A 17,100-nucleotide genomic window follows, 5' to 3' on the forward strand; every position below is an offset into this window, starting at 1 on the left:
AAAACTTACAACCACAGAACCCTTTAAAGGACTTGACATGGCAGAAATTTAAGACACTCCTCCTTTTCTTCCTCTTTTTTTATCTTTAAATGGTTTGGAATATTATGCTTTTTTCTTTTTCTGTGAATTGGAATAGCACTTTGAGAATACATGATTTGAGAAGCTTGAAAAATCAGTTGTTTGTAAGCTAAGTGTGTCTGATACAGCATAAGATACAGAGTGTGAGATGATAATAAGGGGGTGTTAGGATACTAAAATGAACATAAGGAGGCTTGATAAATCATAAAGTCAAGACTGATCAAAACAATAATCAATCAAAGCTATAAAGAGGAGCAGTGCATATACAGTGGTGAAGAGAGCATATATTTTATTCTGCTACCCTCATAAAAGTCAGCCTGTGTGTATCTGTCTAAATGTATTTATTGTGTACTTTCACACTAAGAAACTCTCATTATGACATCATTGCAAATTATGATGCATTGCAATGCTGAAACTGTATTTCCTGCTTGTCTCCAAGTGTTCAGTCAATACTGGCTAGACAAACCAGATCAGATGTAATAAATAACTCCATTTGAAATGACGTAAGACTGAGCTCGATATATAATTAGATTATAAACAACTTTGTGTAACTAATACATTTGCTCTTAATAATAAAGTACTATAGAGTAAAATAGTGTTTTATTTAAAATTAAATTATTCAATAATAAATTACTTTAGTAATGTCTGAATAAATAAAATGATTTTTTTTTTTTAAATGCAGAATTTATTCTACAACATTATTTAAGCACAGAATTCTTTATTTCGATGTGTGTGGCTCTTGTGGTCCTCCATTGACCTTTGACTGAGCTCTGACCAGAAATCTCCCACTGATTTGATTCTCAGCTCAGTGACACCAGACAGAACAAATTCCATGGAAAAAGTCCACAGCTGAGTCAGTGATACAATAAAGGAAAACACAGCAGGAATTATCATTTAACTATTTTTAATTTTCTGTTAAAGGTTTTCACATAAAAGATTTTTTACATTTACTCTAGTGTTACATCGTATTAAATTAATATATATATATATATATATATATGAATTTAACTGTAAAAAAAACAAATGAAAACTGCTGCAAATATTTTTCTGGCAAAGTAATTTAAGAAAACCAGGTTAGTGTTTCTTAGAGACACACGGGTGTTTTATCATTTTTACAGTGTGCAGCTCCTCGCAGGTTCATTGAAAAAAGTTGTTCTGTAAGAGATCACTGATGGGATAATAAAGCTGAATCCATTTGTTTCTCAGTGAAATCAGCTCTAAACGTTGATTTATACAGCTGTGGATATAAAATGAGCTGGAGACCTGATTCTTCCAGAATCCTTTTCAAACTCAAACTTATGTTTCCATAAATCTGACAGAAAGTCAGTCTGAGCCTCAGAGACAGTAAATACGATTATCGTTAGATCTTCATCTTATAATATAAAGCACCTTGATGCGACTGCTGTTGTGATTTGTTGTTGTGGGTCCACAGAGGTTGAAACACATATTTAATTTTTACGATTTTGATGGATAAAAAAAGTTGGGTATCATCTGCATAGCAGTGAAAATATGTGCTATCCCAGGGGCAGTATCATAATTAATGAGGAACTCCATAATTAGCCTTAGTGTGTGAAGAGAACTCCCATTTACAGTCTATTAGATAGATATGATTCAAACCGCTGCAGCGCCGCATACAGCATGCTCTAATCGCTCTAATAGAATATTATAGTCAACAGTATCAAACGCTGCACTGAGGTCTAGCAGGACAAGCACAGAGATAAGTCCACTGTCAGAGGGCATGAGAAGATAATGTATAACCTTCACTAAAGCGGTTTCTGTAGCAGGACAGCAGAGTGAAGACTTTTTCAAAGTACATGATATGTCATTTATATCACTTGAGTCATGAATCTACTGATGATTCCTACCAAACTCTTCATTAAGTGGTTTGCGGGACGTTCTTCAGTACAAACTCAACTGATAATTTTGCGACTAAACGTTAAAACCACAAATTTTCTCTTTGGACTTCAGTGCCCTTTCATTTGAGTCAGATGTTGTGCCTCTCCAACACAAACCAAACAACTAGGTTCTCATTTATAAACAGGATTTATGGCACTTTCCACTCCCATTTCTAAAATCTTGATGTGATTGTGATGTGACCTTTCTACAAAACCTGACTTTTCTTCTCCACATCTGGATGCCTACAATTTAGCACATCCTTGTTCTGATCATAAAGGGCCATGTTCACGATATTAAAAAAAAAAAAAAAAAAAAAAAAATTAAACCAGATTCATCAAAGCTTCAATTTCAAACAATATCGCAACATTCATTTGGAAAGCTGCAGATTTGCTGAGTTTAATTTTAATTAAATAATAGCAAGTTCACAACAACAGTCAACCAAAGGTGCTTTGACCCTACAATAATAAATCTGATTGTTGCAAACGTACAAATACTGCAGTAACACTTGTGCATGCAGACCTTTTTCTTGAACATTTAAAGTTGAATGTGAGAGTTTGCCGGTGAATACCAGGGTGATCCATATAAATGCCCTTCCTGGTGGTTTATTAAAAGGAACACTGCATCTGGAAAAAAGTGCATATGAGGATGTACTTTTTTTTCAAACTTGTCAGATTCCTGTGAAACATATTTTCCCCTGCACTTTTTAATAAATAGGACATCAAGCTTTGTAGGAGATGCATTCACAGCTCCTGGTAAAAAGACAAACTATTACGCTCCTATCAAAACTCGCCACTTTTTATAAGCCTGTTTTGATTTGGTTGTAGAACAAAGAAACATTCTCGTTCATTGTATCCTCTTCATTGTAAATGATTGTATGTTTTATCAGTTCCATCTCCAGCAACAGCTGATCAGTCTGAGAAGGCCGTTTTGCAATACAATGTGTTTGCTGACTCATCATTTTCTACTTTTGCCTGAATGTGACTCTGCAGACCCAGGCGGATGACTCTCTGCTGTGTGCAGCTTCATGTGTCTCTTTAGATGTCCCGTAACAGTGAAACGTTTCTCACAAACAGAGCAGCTGAACGGTTTTTCTCCTGTGTGAACCCTCATGTGGATCTTCAGGCTCCCCTTTTGGGCACAGCTTTTCCCACAGATATTACAGCTGAATGGTTTCTCTCCTGTGTGGACTCTCATGTGTTTGGTTAGGTCTCCTTTTTCTGCGCAGCACTTTCCACAGAAAGGACAGCTGAAGGGTTTCTCTCCTGTGTGAACTCTCATGTGCTTCTTTAGGTCTGTTTTCTGAGCACAGCCTTTCCCACAGACGGAGCAGCTGAAAGGTTTCTCCCCTGTGTGGTACTTCATGTGTCTATTGAGATGTTCTTTAACATGAAAACTTTTATTGCACACTGAGCAGGTGAACGGTTTCTCTCCCGTGTGGATCCTCATGTGTCTGGTCATGTTTCCCCTCCCACTGAAATTTTTCCCACAGAACAAGCAGCTGTATGGTTGCTCCCCAGTGTGACATCGCATGTGTGCTGTTAAGGAGCCACTGTCTTTAAATGACTTATCACAGTCTGTGCAGGGAAATGGTCTCTCTCCTGTGTGGTCTCTTATGTGTCTGTTCAAATTTCCCTTAAGGCTAAATCTTTTCCCACAATATGAGCAGGGAAATGGTCTCTCCTTGACTGCAGTGCCAACATCACTGTCAGGATTTTTAACATCTCTACCTGACTGGGCTTCCTTTGTTTGTGTCCAGTCACAGTCACTGTCATCAGTTTCAGTCGAGTCCAGAGAGTTGTCTTCGCTAACAGGCTGTAACAGTGGATCTGGATCTGAGTTCCTGTCTGCTTCTGGTCCTCCCTCAGAGCCTCTGCTCTCCTCAGTCCAGCAGTGATGAAGTTGTGAGGACTCAGGCTTCTCCTCATCATCTTCACTCTTCACGTGCACAGGGCTGAATGTGAACGTGGTGATTTCAGCCACCTGCAGGTCCTGAAGCTGTTCTCCTGTCTGACTGGCCCAGGCTTCTTCCTCTTCCTCTTTAATCTGTGGGGGCACTGGGTCTTCCCCCGGGTCCAGACTGGAGCTCTTCTCCTGGTGTTCACGGGAAACTTCATCTTTGCTCCCCAACGGCTGCTGAACATCTGAAGGAAACACTGAAACAGACACAAAATGTGATCTCAGTTCTCTTTCAATCCTAGCAGAAATATGTTGTACCATCATATATGTTATGATGTCCACTACAGATTACAGATTGTTATGCAGAAGAAGCAGCTCGGGGTCAATTTGTGACACCATCATAGGCACTTGACTAATTTGGATGCCAAGAGCCAGAAGCACACTTTCTTAACCCTGTGACACTTAAGCCTATCTCTGTTTTGGAGAAAGTAAGAGAGCAGAGGGAACAGAATGAGAATATTTTTGATCTGTGTGATTATTTAACTTTACAATGTGGTGCCAAATCACAAAAGGTTGACTCAAAGTGCTTTATTTTACAAAAGGTAAAGATCCTACAATGTTAAAGAGGAAATCAGGGGCTCAGGGAGGGGCGGACATCTGCCATGACCAGCTGGGTGTGAGGAGAAATCAGAATCAGAAAGACTTTATTTATCCCCAAGGGGCAATTAAGATACAACAGAGCAGCATGACATTGAAGATAAAACAAGAAAGAGAAAAGATGTGAGCACAGCCAGTGAGGACTTCGACCTTTCTGGGGCAAATAACTAAATATGTAATTTGTGGCATATGTGAAATTGGATTAATAATCAGCTGCCTTTCTCAGAGGCTTTCCTTCATGTTGTTCTGGTCCTGCTCAGTGCAGCAGCTTATGAACCAGGTCCTCGCCTGCTGCAGATTCTGGTCTAATGGAACTATCACCAGATGTGGTCCATCACAGAGAAGAACATCTAACTAGCCGATAGCAGGACCACAGACACTCTGGAGGCGCCTAGTTTATGCTCATGACCAGAGGTGTGCACCAAAAGTCAGCACTGATTCTGAAGAAAGTTTTTTTTAAATATATTTTTTTGGCTTTATTAGATGCACAGTGAAAACTGACATAAAAGCAGAGGGAAAGACATGCGGCAAAGGGCTGCAGGTCGGACTCAAACCCGGGCCAGCCACACTCAGCCATGCGGCATATGGTTGCCTGCTCATCCAACCGAGCTAAACTGGCATCACCTTCTGAAGGAAGTTGAAGAAAAAAATTGCAAAGAGCCAGTATAAACATAGGGCTTTGATGATGTCACAGTTGGAGTGTGACAAAATAAGTGTTGACGGTACACACGACTGGACCAGAATTATAGATAATTAAATGTTGCTGGGTTTAACATTTGGTGCATCTATTTATCCCTGTTCTGTCTACTCTCCTGCCGTGATGTGAATTTCCCAACTCTGGGACTAATAAAGGCTCTGTGATCTTATCTCATTTTATCTTGCCTCCTTTTTTTTCCTCCTGAAATGAAAACATTATGAAGTGTCTTGATGCATTCTCAACATTATGAACTAAAAACTTTCCATGCTCGATCAGTTTATTGCTGATAACAGCTCAGAAAGACAAGAGACGCCTGTTAATCTGTATAAGCATTTAAACATGTTGCAGTTTGAGTGATGTACAGTCAGGTCTGTGATTTGTGGCACTCTGACACAGTTTCACCTCTGTGTACGACCAAAGCGGATGTTAAATTAGTGAAGATGTGAATAAAGTGTAAACCTTCTGCTTGAGTTCAGGATTTTATCTGACCTGGTGCATTATCTGTGGACTAACTGAATTACAGCCATTGTCAGAAGCTCAAAATTAAATGGCAAAGTTAGGTATGTTCTTGGGCCAGTAACAATAAGAAGTCTCACAATTTATCATTATCAGTCATGTGGTTGGATGTAGAGTTGGAGTCACATTAGGTGGCTCTAGAGGATTTACAACAAGGTGCAAACCAGTGGTTACACTCGAGAACAGGAAGGTCAGATTAGACTTTACCAGAAAACATCAATCAAAGACGGCAGTTCTGGAAAACAAATATAAGACAGGAGTGAATTTTATATTTCATATCTTGTCAGAGTCGGATTCACAGTGACTTTCCTGTTGCTGCACTACAGCGTTTACTCTCTGAAAACTGGAAAATCTCACTTTTGCTGATTATCATTAGAGCACAACACTAAAGTGTGACAAAATACTGAAGTCATAGAGACAAATTTGGATTCATTTTTCTTAAATTTACCATAGTTTTGCAGAACATGAGAAAAACTGATAATTTCTTTCTCTCATCAATAATTTTACTTTGAATCTGCTGGGATGCACGCAATCAGTGAGATGATAACCGCCCGCCTGCATGTTCGATCATTTACCGGCAGCTGGGTTCCTGTCATGTGACCTTGTGGGGAAGTTAGCTGCAGCGTGAGTGGACACCAGTGTGTGTCATGTCACAGTGAGCCGGACAGAAACAACAGCGGCGCAGAGAGAGCAATTCACAGGTGCGGTTTCCTCAACCGCTTCTCTTGCAGGCTCTACACTACACCTCCCGTCAGGCTGTGCTGCGCTGCCTCCCGGGAGTTGTGGTTACAGCCTGCTAATAGCCTCCTGTTGCTTTTCTCTCAGTGTGTTTCTTCTTCGTTTTTCCTCTTAAAATACCGCTTCACCTCTCAACTCTTGCGTGCGGATATCAGCCGACAACGCGAGCTCGGTTCGGCTGCGCTCGGCTGTTTCCGGACACTGACCTGCCGCGTGCAGCCGGACTTCGGGCTTGAGCACGGCATCGAGCAGCCTCCTCTGGCGGCAGATCTCCCGCTCTGAGCGTTCCACTCTGTCCTGGTACCTCGCCACGGTCTCCTCCAACAGAGCGACGATCTCCTCCGCTGCCGCTGTCAGCCGCTCGGTCAGCAGCGCTCTCAGCGCCGGGAGCTCGGCTGCATCTTCTCCCTTCTCCAGCCGCAGCAGGAAATCTTCGGCGGCGGCGCTAATCCGCTCGTGGACCGACACCCGCAGCAGCTGCACGGCGCACATTCTGCGGCTTCTCCCCACCGGGAGCCTCCGGGACAAAGAGAGCCAGTGGGAAAGTAAACACGCTGCGAGTTCCGCGTCGAGGAGCGCGGAGCGGGGAGAGCGAACAGCGCCCCTGCTGAAGCGGAGGCTGTCGGAGTCAGAGGAGAGTTGTGAGCGTGCGCCGTCGTCTCCTTGCTACTTTCTGGTTGTGAGGGACATTTTTAGCCAGAAGTAAACCGCCTGTGAGCCAGCAGATCAACTGATCAGAAAGCCATGAGAAAAAGGTTGCGCATTCAATGATGAGCAGGTGAGGCTGAGGAGCATCACATGTGGTGGAGTTTATTTATTTTTAAACTACTTAATAATTTTAGTCACACGTTTAGGTATTGTAGAATAGAGCATTGAAAGTAGACTGGTACATACTGATACTAACAGACACAAACAAATAGAAGACACCGCCCCAAGGAATGTGTGGGGGTTGTGATAGGATGCTGTTCTGTATGGCACAGCAAAGCACAGAAACTATAAGATATAAAGTCTGGCGGAGCTCTCCCGCTCCTCTTCTTTCTTGCTCTCTACAGGGCTGACCAGAGAACAAGAGGCAGTTGCCATGGTGAAGTGGGGAGAGTTTTCTTCCTATCACAGGGAGAAGCTCGCTGCATAAAGTGTAAGATGACCTAAGGGCCATCCCTTAGGTCCCCACACCAGGGGGACCAAGTTTAAACTGCAGTCTTCCCCCAAACTCCCCCAAACTCTCAACCAGTGATATGAATATTCTCTTTCTGTGTCTCATAATAAAAGTGTGTTCTGCTTGGGTTCGGAGCGCTTTGTCTGTTTTGGCACACGGACCAGAAGAAGAGACATGGCACAGTTAGTAACTTGAAATTTCAACTGCTTAATAATAAATTTTGAATTATACTTGGATTATATACTTTGACTTTATCCTTATTGTCCTTTTGTTTGTTGAATAATTGCAACTTTATTAATAAAGTTTAAAGAAATAGGGATGGGGTTCAGATTGAGTCCACAGTAATCCATAGTCCTCATGTGGTCCAGCAGCTGCCTTGTTGGCTCTGTCATGAGCAGCAGCCAGATGGAGCAAGAGTCTGTCCTCCTGGTTTACTGTCAGAGGACTAGGTCATCACTGAGCTGCTGTTTGTCACTCAGCTTGGACTTACCTGACACAGGTGCCGCTGTTAGCTAGAGCTCATTGGATGCAGCCAGGTTGTTAATAAAGTTTGTCAGTAATATCAATTCTTGATATTTTTAGTTTTCTTTTCTCTTTTTTCTGGTCCTGCAGCAAGTCTTTTGGCCTTTGTTGAATCACCTGTTTCCTCCTCTGGTGAGACATGACAATCCCTATAAATAAGACAAGTACCCCATTAAAAAAAAACAAAAAAAAAAACAGGATCTTAATCAAATGAAAGGATAATTATTCATAAAGACACTGGTGACACACACAGTAGCTCCAAATTTCCTGAACATCTCTACACGACAAGCAGCAGGTGAAGTGAGGACCTGGTCATGGACTAGCAGTTTCTAATAACATACTGTGCCTTTATGGTGACTGAGCATGGGAACATATCTTTATCCTATATAAAACTGCTGATCTTGTCAGTTGCTTGCTGTATAAGCTTCCATTTGGCCTTAAAGTGACCAAGCTATTTAAATTATAGACAGAAATTTAATTTTATTTAATTCCTGCTGCTGCTGGTATCCTCAACCCATGTAGTCATATCTGAGGATAAAACTCACTTCTGTCTACACCACATCCCTGCAGACCTTTCTCCAATCCACCTGTCAGTTTCCCACTCCACTCTCCCCAAGGTGGGGCTTCAGGGGGTACATCCATAGACTGATATGACTCTTTCAAGCTCATTATGATGCTAATGCATCCTTGTATGAAACTGCAAAATAGCACAAAAAATCACAAGACTCAGTGCCTCCCACTGGCTTCATCCTAGGGAGAAGCAGTTTGTCAGCTTCTGTTGTTGGTTCAGTTTCTTTTCTTTTGGGTAGTTTCCATCATATTCATACCAATTCTTTGTAGCGACTTACAACAAGACATTCTAGCCTCTAAGTTAGCATGACGAAAGCATTGCCATGTCTGAACCTGTGAGATACAAAAAAAAAAAATGCAGGACAATCAAAATGTGGAACACTGTCTGAATGTGTGGGATGTAGAAAGGGACACCTGGTCAGGTATGAATCCAGTCACTGGGCTACAAACATTTTATAAATAGCAGTGAGTTTGCCCAATGCCTGCCTGCCTGTTCAAACCTCTGGACTTCACAACACACTCTGAAGCTGCTCAGCTCAGCTAGCTACAGTTCACTGCAAAATAACACAATCTGCTCATTATGTTCACGAACATGCACATATTTCCCACAACCTTCCATTGTATTCACTCCACCAATGGAATAATTCCTGTAAAAATCTAAAAATAATACGACCAGTTACAGAAGCAGATTCAAATTAATGGTAGGAAATATTTGTATGAATAAAAAGGTCACAACAGTACATGAATACATACTTGTATGTATTCATGTTAGGGCTGCCACAACGATTATTTTGATAGTCGACTAGTCACCGATTATTTTTGCGATTAGTCGACTAATCAGATCATGCATCCATTGAACGTAAAACTTACAGCTTATTGCACCAGCATGCATCTGCTCTTATATAACTATCATTAGCTTACAGCTTAAAGTGTTTAAGTGCTAACTAAAAATAAAGACAAGATGATAGTTTTTTAAATTTTAATGAAATTTGCAATAGTTTCGGTGGAGTTTAATAAACTCAGCCGTCTGCTCCTTGCTATCTAAATTATAACAGGACACCGGAGTATATTCTCGAGCATCTCACACTTGTGATAATCAGTTGTCTGATTGACGTTTATTCTGCTGTGTAAAAACTAGAACTTTAATCTCAGCCAAACCGATTTACTCAGGAACAAATAAAATACTGAAAAAAGCGAAACAATAACATTTTTAAGTTATCTAAGTGACTTATATATCATGTTTAACCTGAGTAGCGAAAGACAGCGGTGGGGTTTGAAAACGATTTGCCGGGAGTCCGGTGTTCTCACCGGCTCTAGTGAGCCTTGAACCCCGCTAGCTATCGAGCTGGTGGGTAACAGACGTCTCCGAAAACCTCGGAGCGCTTTTGAAAATATGTGGTGTCTTGATAAACTGAGCAGATATTTGAAGTATACACAGCTACATTCTCGCCTGAAAATATGTTAAAAGTTTATTTTGTGACCCAAAAAGAATAATAAGAGTAATATTAAAACTAACTAGCTGCCGCCATTGTTGGAAACTGAGCAGAGCCGCGCTATGAATTCTGGGATAGGTTGGGCCACAAAGTATACACCCGACCCATCCTTCAAATCTGGGGAAATGAAGGGCGCATTTGTCGGCCACATTTGTCGGAGTCTTTGAATTTGGACAGTCTTCGTCGTGTCGCTGTAACGTAATCAGCCTACAAATGCGGGCACAGGAGGATGCGGTTCCTGAATTTGGACACAGCTACGATACCGGACACTGCTTCTTCTTCGGGGTTTAACGGCAGCTGGCATCCTTGTACATGCAGTGCTGCCATCTTCTGTTTCAGTCCATTATTACACTCTTAAATCCTACTACTTGTTCCCGCATCTTTTGGGATCTTACAAAGCTTCAAACGACGCGTCGACTATTAAATTAGTCGTCGACAATTTTGATAGTCGACGTAATCGTGACTAGTCGACTAATCGTGGCAGCCCTAATTCATGTACTGTATTCACTTGAAACTTAAACACAACCTAAAATTCAAAATAGACTTTTTTATTTCATTTTTAAGATTTGTAGCTGTGGACAATCAACCTGTCTACCAGCATCCTTATATGTTTATTATGTTGCTCCATAAACACCAAGAAATAATATGAGAAAAACTCAGTTGTTAAAAACACTGAAAACTAGAAACTATTTCTATCTGTGGAGCTCCCAGAATATTTCATTTGTAAAAATTACAGATTGTTAACTAATTTCTTAATGCATGAACTCTGTTTCAAAGTTTTAGCTCGAAGGTTTTGAGCCTCCACCCTTGCTGTTCCTAGACTATCAGAAAGTGCCGCCCCCTGAGGAATACTTCTTTTAGGCCGCCTGTCTCTTGTTAAGCTTCCTTGTCCTGAGTTTTACACATTTCATTCAGCTGATTTAAAAGTGATAGACTGGAATCTAAAAACTTGACTGTTGTAGTTTTAATTTTTAAAAAAAACCTCAAATATTTCTGCATAGAAGCAGCCACACTGTCTGACAGGAAGCTCAGATCTTTATGGTAATTTCAATTCTGTCCAGCTGACACTCTGTCTATATTATCTCTGAAGATATGGGAACATAAATATATTTCAACATGTTCATGAAGCAACAGCTTCTCAAACTGAGGTCTTAACAGGAGCTGTGTCTGCAGCTCACAGCTGGATGAAGTCAGGCTGAACTTCCTGTCTTTGACAGTCTTTGACAGGCTGCTCTCCCCTGTGGACCTTCATGTGTGACTCCACTGAGCGTTTCTCCTGGTACCTCTTCCCACACTCCTGGCAGCTGTAGGGTTTTTCCCCTGTGTGCGTTAGCATGTGTCTCTTCAGGTCGATCTTCTGTACGAAGCCCTTATTGCAGAGCTGGCAGCTGTAGGGTTTCTCCTTCTTGTGGAACCTCTCGTGTGTCTCCAGTGAGATTTTCTGGCGAAACCTCTTCCCACAGAGGCTACAGATAAATGGCTTCTCACCCGTGTGGATCCTCATGTGAGAGTCCAGGTTTCCAATCTGCCTGAAGTTCTTCCCGCACACCCTACAGGTGTATGGCTTCTCCCCAGTGTGGATCCTCTTGTGAACATCCAGGTGTTGGCTCATGGTGAACTTCTTGCCACAGACCTCACAGGAGTATATTCGTGGTTTCCCTCCCATGTGGCTCTTGATGTGCCTCTTTAGGACTGTGTTTTCTATGAAAGTCTTCCCACAGAACTCGCAGATGAATGGCCGCTCACCAGCATGCAACTTCATGTGTCTCTCCAGCGATCCCTTTCTGGGGAAGTCCTTCCCGCAGTCTTTGCACCTGAATGGTTTCTGGCCCGTGTGTGTCCTCATGTGGATCTCCATGTCTCTGAAGCTTATGCCACAAATGTCGCAGATCCGGCTTGTTTCTCTGTGACTCTGGATGTGCAGCTGCAAACTCTCAGAGGACTCTGCATGCTCTCCACAGATGCCACAGAGACAATCAGGGTGGTTTAGATGCGTCTCTGCATGCCTCACAAAGTTTCCTTTGTTGTGAAACGCATTGCTGCAGACCTTGCAGCAGTGAGAAGGGGTCAGGCTGGGTTTTCTGTGCCGACTACTGATGGCCGTTTGCTCATCTGATCCATGGCACCGGATATGTCGTCTCAGCTCAGCACTCTTTGCAAATTCTTTTCCGCAAAAGCTGCAGCTGAACGGTGTCTGTCCGTCGTGAGCTTTCATGTGTCGTTCAAGCGAGCTGCCTTGACTGAACTCTTTGTGGCAGATGTTGCAGGTGAATGGCTTCTCTGCCGTGTGGATTCTCATGTGGGTTACCATGTTGCCCTTCTGATTGAAGCCTTTCCCACAGACAACGCAGCTAAAAGGTTTCTCTCCAGTGTGCATCCTCATGTGCATCTCCTGAGCTCGGATTGAGGGAAACTTCTTGCCGCAGACATCGCATGTCTTGGTGCTGTCACGGTGCATCTGGAGATGCAGCATTAGACCATCACTGGACTCAAAACGCTCACCACACAGACCACACAGACAGTCGGCCTCTTTCGAGTGCTTCTCCACATGCTTCATCAGAAAGCCTTTCCTGTCGAAGGACTTCCCACACACTCTGCAAAGGTGAGACACCAACTGCTTGTCGTTCTCACATTGTTCTTCGTCTCCCGTTAGATCACCTGGAGAGCCCAGCTGGCGATCCAGTTCAGAGATGGTCTGTGGTCTGGAGGATGTGCCAGGCAGAGTCTCCTTCAGCTGGTTGTCTATTGAGTTGCTTGGCTTCAGACGTTTCTCGTCAGAGAGACTCGTGACGCCAACTGACAAACACAACTCTGGAGAGAAAATACATGACATGTGATTATTTAAATCATGTGACTCTATCACTTTTAGTAATAGATTTTTTTTTTTTAAGGTTGATGTTTTACCTAAACACTAGTCCCACCCATACTCTCCCTCTGATGCCCTTCCTGCTCGGTCCACACCAGAAGCCTGATTTGTTTTGCACACACTTTTGCTTCTTCTGTTTCCTGTCATTGCTGTAGTTTAAAATGAATCATTTTCTTGCTGTCGTGGGATTAAATTTACTGAACTACTGATACCTGAAGTTTGTATATTACATTAACGTTTATATCAGTGTTTGCTTCAGTAATGTTGAGGCGCAGGATTTGGGGAGACCAGTTCATGACTGATAGTGTTCCAGTACATGTTTTTCCATCCAAGTATGTTTTTACTGCATTGGTGGTGTTTTTGAGATCATTGTCATACTGAAAATAAAACTCCTGTTTTTATTTGAATCTGCAGTAATGCTTAAACTTCCATCTGTTAATGCATTCAGTTGCTTTTTTACCAAAGGAACAATAGTGCAGGAACCACAAGTAAAGCCTCACATTAATTTGATAATTTTTATCCTGCAAACAAAGCTTTTACCACCACTCACATTTAATTATTAGTTATTATTAATCTGTGGCTCTCTTCCAGTGGGTCTTTGTCCTGTCTTCCTCACCTCACCCCCCCACCAGTCGTAGCAGATGGCTACCCCTCCCTGAGCCTGATCCTGCCACAGGTTTCTTCCTGTTAAAAGAGTGTTTTTCCTTTTCACTGTGGCCAAGTGCTTACTCATAGGGGGTCATCTGATTGAGTCAAAGTCAGCTTTATTGTCAAATGCCATATGTACAGTCATACACAGGAATTTAAAATTGAAATGCTCCCATGGCCTTCATTGTAAACTAAAACAATATAGAGATAAAACTAAAATAGCAATCTTATATACGACACAATACAATACAATACAATCTTTTATAAACAACAGTGTCCAACACAATCCAAGTGTTCGTGGGCAAGAGTTTGTGTGCAAGTGGGGTGGAGGAATCAGTGAAAAGGTGGCGATGCTACGTTACAGGTTTGCCCTTGCTGTTCTTAGGCTCACCTCATCCCCCACTCTGAAGGCCGCATTACATGTTTCCCCGTATAGGAATTTTCACGTGTTTCTGCAGTTTGGGCAGTCTTTTGGTCTGCATGATTCAAATCACCCACCAGGATGAGAAAAGCATCTGGGTGGGCCTTCTGCTGCTCACTGACATGCTGATGCATTTCATTCAGTGTCTCACTCCAATTGTTGTTAATGGAGCAGGGAGGGATATAAACAGCAACAAACAGTATGGCTGAAAATTCTCTCAGTAAGTAGAACGGTCTGCAATTGATGATCATAGCAGCAGAGGTGAACAGTGTTTCCAAGCCACAACAGGGTCACAGCACCAGGCATCGTTAATGTAAACACAGAGTTCCCCTCCACGAGCCTTACCCCCTACCCCATTCCAAAAGCACTTGAATGGCGCTTTTGGGAATGTTATTGTTAAGCCATGTTTCCACAAACACGAAGACACAACACTCCCTCACTGACTTCAAAGTGGCCCAAAGTAAGCGTGCCTGATCCAGCTTGCTGTCCAGGGGAGTCCACGTTGGACAGTTCAATGGTGGGAATAGCGGGTTTGTGTGGATTAGCTGCTAACCTACTCCGGATGCCTCCGCGCTTACCCCTCTTCTGTTTCCTCTCGCACCGCCTGAGACATTTCCACTGTGGGCGAGATCTAGTAGCAAGGGTCGGTGATAAATGCCTCCGAAGCAGTCCGCAGTGCTCTAGTGTAATTCGTAGCTCTTCCATGTATGAAAAGTTCGTGAATTTGCTTCTGTTGATTTTGAGCATGCGCTCACGACTGTACCTTATAACAATATAAAGCACCCTGAGGTGACTGCTGTTGTGATTCCGTTCTTTATAAATACAACTGAATTGAATTGAACTGAATTAAACATTTTTTAAAGCCCTTACGAATAAGAACTATTTTGCTCTAGAAGTACAGAAAGGACCACATAGCATCTCTTTGTCTCGGACCATCTCCAGCATCTCTTTCATCTTCATGCATCTGGTCTCCTTCTGTCATTGCACAGTTTCTCATGTCTGCTCCTTTATTCCAGTATCATCACATCAACACTGTTTCAGCTCGGTCTGTATTTTAATCCTAAATTTGAAACGAAGTCTCAAGCATTCTTGAGCCTCGTGTTAGTTTAGTACTTATTTATGTGAAACTAATAAATGTGATGTGTTTACTGGGTAAACTCCCACACTGATAGGTAATGTTTCCTGATAGCACTTTGTGCAAATACTTCATTAAATCCATGTAGTATTCGGAGTATTTAAATGCAGAAAGGAGATAAAGTTATCATTAAAAATCTGTTTATACATGCAGATCTGTCGTATATAAACAGAAGAATGAGCACTAAAAGATCTGGGGGAGGACCGTGAGCGCGCCAGTAGTAAATGGGACTAGTTGAGGCTGCAGTGTGGTGCTGAATGTGGACAATGACCTTTGCGCTCCCCACCGGGATCCTCCGCGCCTCTCTCGGCCGCTCTGCTCGCTTCGAACGCGTTGAGGATGAGCTCGATGGCCGCCGACAGCCGCTCCGCCAGCAGCTCCCGTAGCTCCGGCAGCTCGGCTCGGCTGCGTTCATGCAGCAGCCGGAAGATCTCCTGAGCGGCCGCCGCCATCCGCTGCTCGATGGTGGCCTTCAGCCTGCGGCTCTCGGACCGCTTTTTCGACATTTTGCAGCGAACAAAGAGCAGAATGTAAACAGGACGAGACACTTCCGGGATCGCCGGGCAAGCGTCACTGGAGGCGGACGCTCATTTCCTGCGTGAACCGGAATGTGACTCTACAGTTGCTATTATGCTACCAGCTAAAATCCGACGGAAACGTCCGGCAGAGAAATAAGGTTTAAAAGTATTCAGGTTTCAGTTTAAAGTGTCCAGCTTTCACTTCTCTTCCAGTGTCGTGTAAACGCTTCAAATGTCAACGCATCACGTGATACGAACTGTTCACGAAATTTGTCAAAAACACCTCAATTTTAAATGTCTTCAGTAATTCACAGAGATCTACAGCTTCAATAATAAAGCTTTAGTTATATTGTCAATTAACGTCTCCTGTTCATTTCTGCATGTACCAGAACCATTAACAAACAGATACTGAGTTTAAATATAGAGATTAGCGAAGACACCATCCAACCTGTCGCATAGTGTTAACGTCTGTCGAACTGACCGTTACTCTTTAATAAATTAAAATAAAATAAAAAATCTTTAATAAAGATTATTAAAGAATCTTTAATAAAATAATTCAGACATTTCACACGCACATCACGACCAGATTCTGGAGCTGGATTTATAATAATAAAAACTGTAATATCGTATTAGTATTAGTAGGAATTATATGGGAACAGAAACCTCTGGACTCGTTTTTTATGTTTGGAGAGCTGACCATTATTTGCGAAGGACATTATGGGCTGGTGGAGTGGATATTATGCTACTGTCCTTAGCATTGCTTTTTCGGGTTTACCTCTGACATGAGACAGAAAGCAGGTGATCTGATCTTATAATGTTCCCAATGATGCTGCATGATGCTCACACTATATGAATGTTAAAACTGCACTTTCATTCAAAGCAGTGTTGGGGTTTTTTTTTTTATTTAATTTTATTTAGGGGAGCTAATGAGACAGATTTCAGGTCTAAAAGCTTCAGATGGGAGTATAAACCTCATAGCTACGCAGATGTCCCATTTGAAAAAGAAGAAGGATATGCCAGACAAGTGGCTGGTCAGAGGATCCCTGGGACTTGATTCAGAATCAGAATCAGAATCAGAATCGTGTTTATTGGCCAAGTATATGTGCAGACAAATACAAGGAATTTGGTTCCGGTAGATGGTGGCTCTCAAGCACAGCAATGTAAAAACACACACACACACACACACGCACGCACGCACACACACACACACACACACACACACACACACACACACACACACACACACACACACACCTATATGTACATTACGCATGCATACACATACATACA

At 42.4% G+C, this 17,100-nt stretch overlaps 2 protein-coding genes across 2 annotated transcripts; both read right to left on the reverse strand.

Moving 5' to 3' along the window:
• Positions 1–793: 793 nt before the first annotated feature.
• Positions 794–8,168, reverse strand: LOC135933272 (zinc finger protein 391-like). The gene is made up of 2 exons (XM_065471341.1): positions 6,685–8,168; positions 794–4,127 (listed from the first exon to the last, which is right to left on the reverse strand). The coding sequence occupies exons 1-2, from the start codon at positions 6,968–6,970 to the stop codon at positions 2,929–2,931; spliced, it is 1,485 nt and encodes a 494-aa protein (XP_065327413.1). The 5' UTR covers positions 6,971–8,168; the 3' UTR covers positions 794–2,928.
• A 674-nt stretch (positions 8,169–8,842) lies between these two features.
• LOC135933271 (gastrula zinc finger protein XlCGF57.1-like) lies at positions 8,843–16,150 on the reverse strand. The gene is made up of 2 exons (XM_065471339.1): positions 15,564–16,150; positions 8,843–13,033 (listed from the first exon to the last, which is right to left on the reverse strand). The coding sequence occupies exons 1-2, from the start codon at positions 15,796–15,798 to the stop codon at positions 11,397–11,399; spliced, it is 1,872 nt and encodes a 623-aa protein (XP_065327411.1). The 5' UTR covers positions 15,799–16,150; the 3' UTR covers positions 8,843–11,396.
• Positions 16,151–17,100: the final 950 nt, after the last annotated feature.

The sequence above is a fragment of the Pelmatolapia mariae genome, linkage group LG22, assembly GCF_036321145.2.
Source record: "Pelmatolapia mariae isolate MD_Pm_ZW linkage group LG22, Pm_UMD_F_2, whole genome shotgun sequence".
NCBI lineage: Eukaryota > Metazoa > Chordata > Actinopteri > Cichliformes > Cichlidae > Pelmatolapia > Pelmatolapia mariae.

Coding starts and splice junctions, on each gene's coding strand:
- LOC135933272 (XM_065471341.1), bottom strand. CDS start 6,970: ATGTGCGCCGTGCAGCTGCTGCGGGTGTCGGTCCACGAGCGGATTAGC. Junction 4,128..6,684: donor AGTCCGGCTGCACGCGGCAG/GTCAGTGTCCGG, acceptor TGTCTGTTTCAG/TGTTTCCTTCAGATGTTCAG.
- LOC135933271 (XM_065471339.1), bottom strand. CDS start 15,798: ATGTCGAAAAAGCGGTCCGAGAGCCGCAGGCTGAAGGCCACCATCGAG. Junction 13,034..15,563: donor TCCCGGTGGGGAGCGCAAAG/GTCATTGTCCAC, acceptor TTTTCTCTCCAG/AGTTGTGTTTGTCAGTTGGC.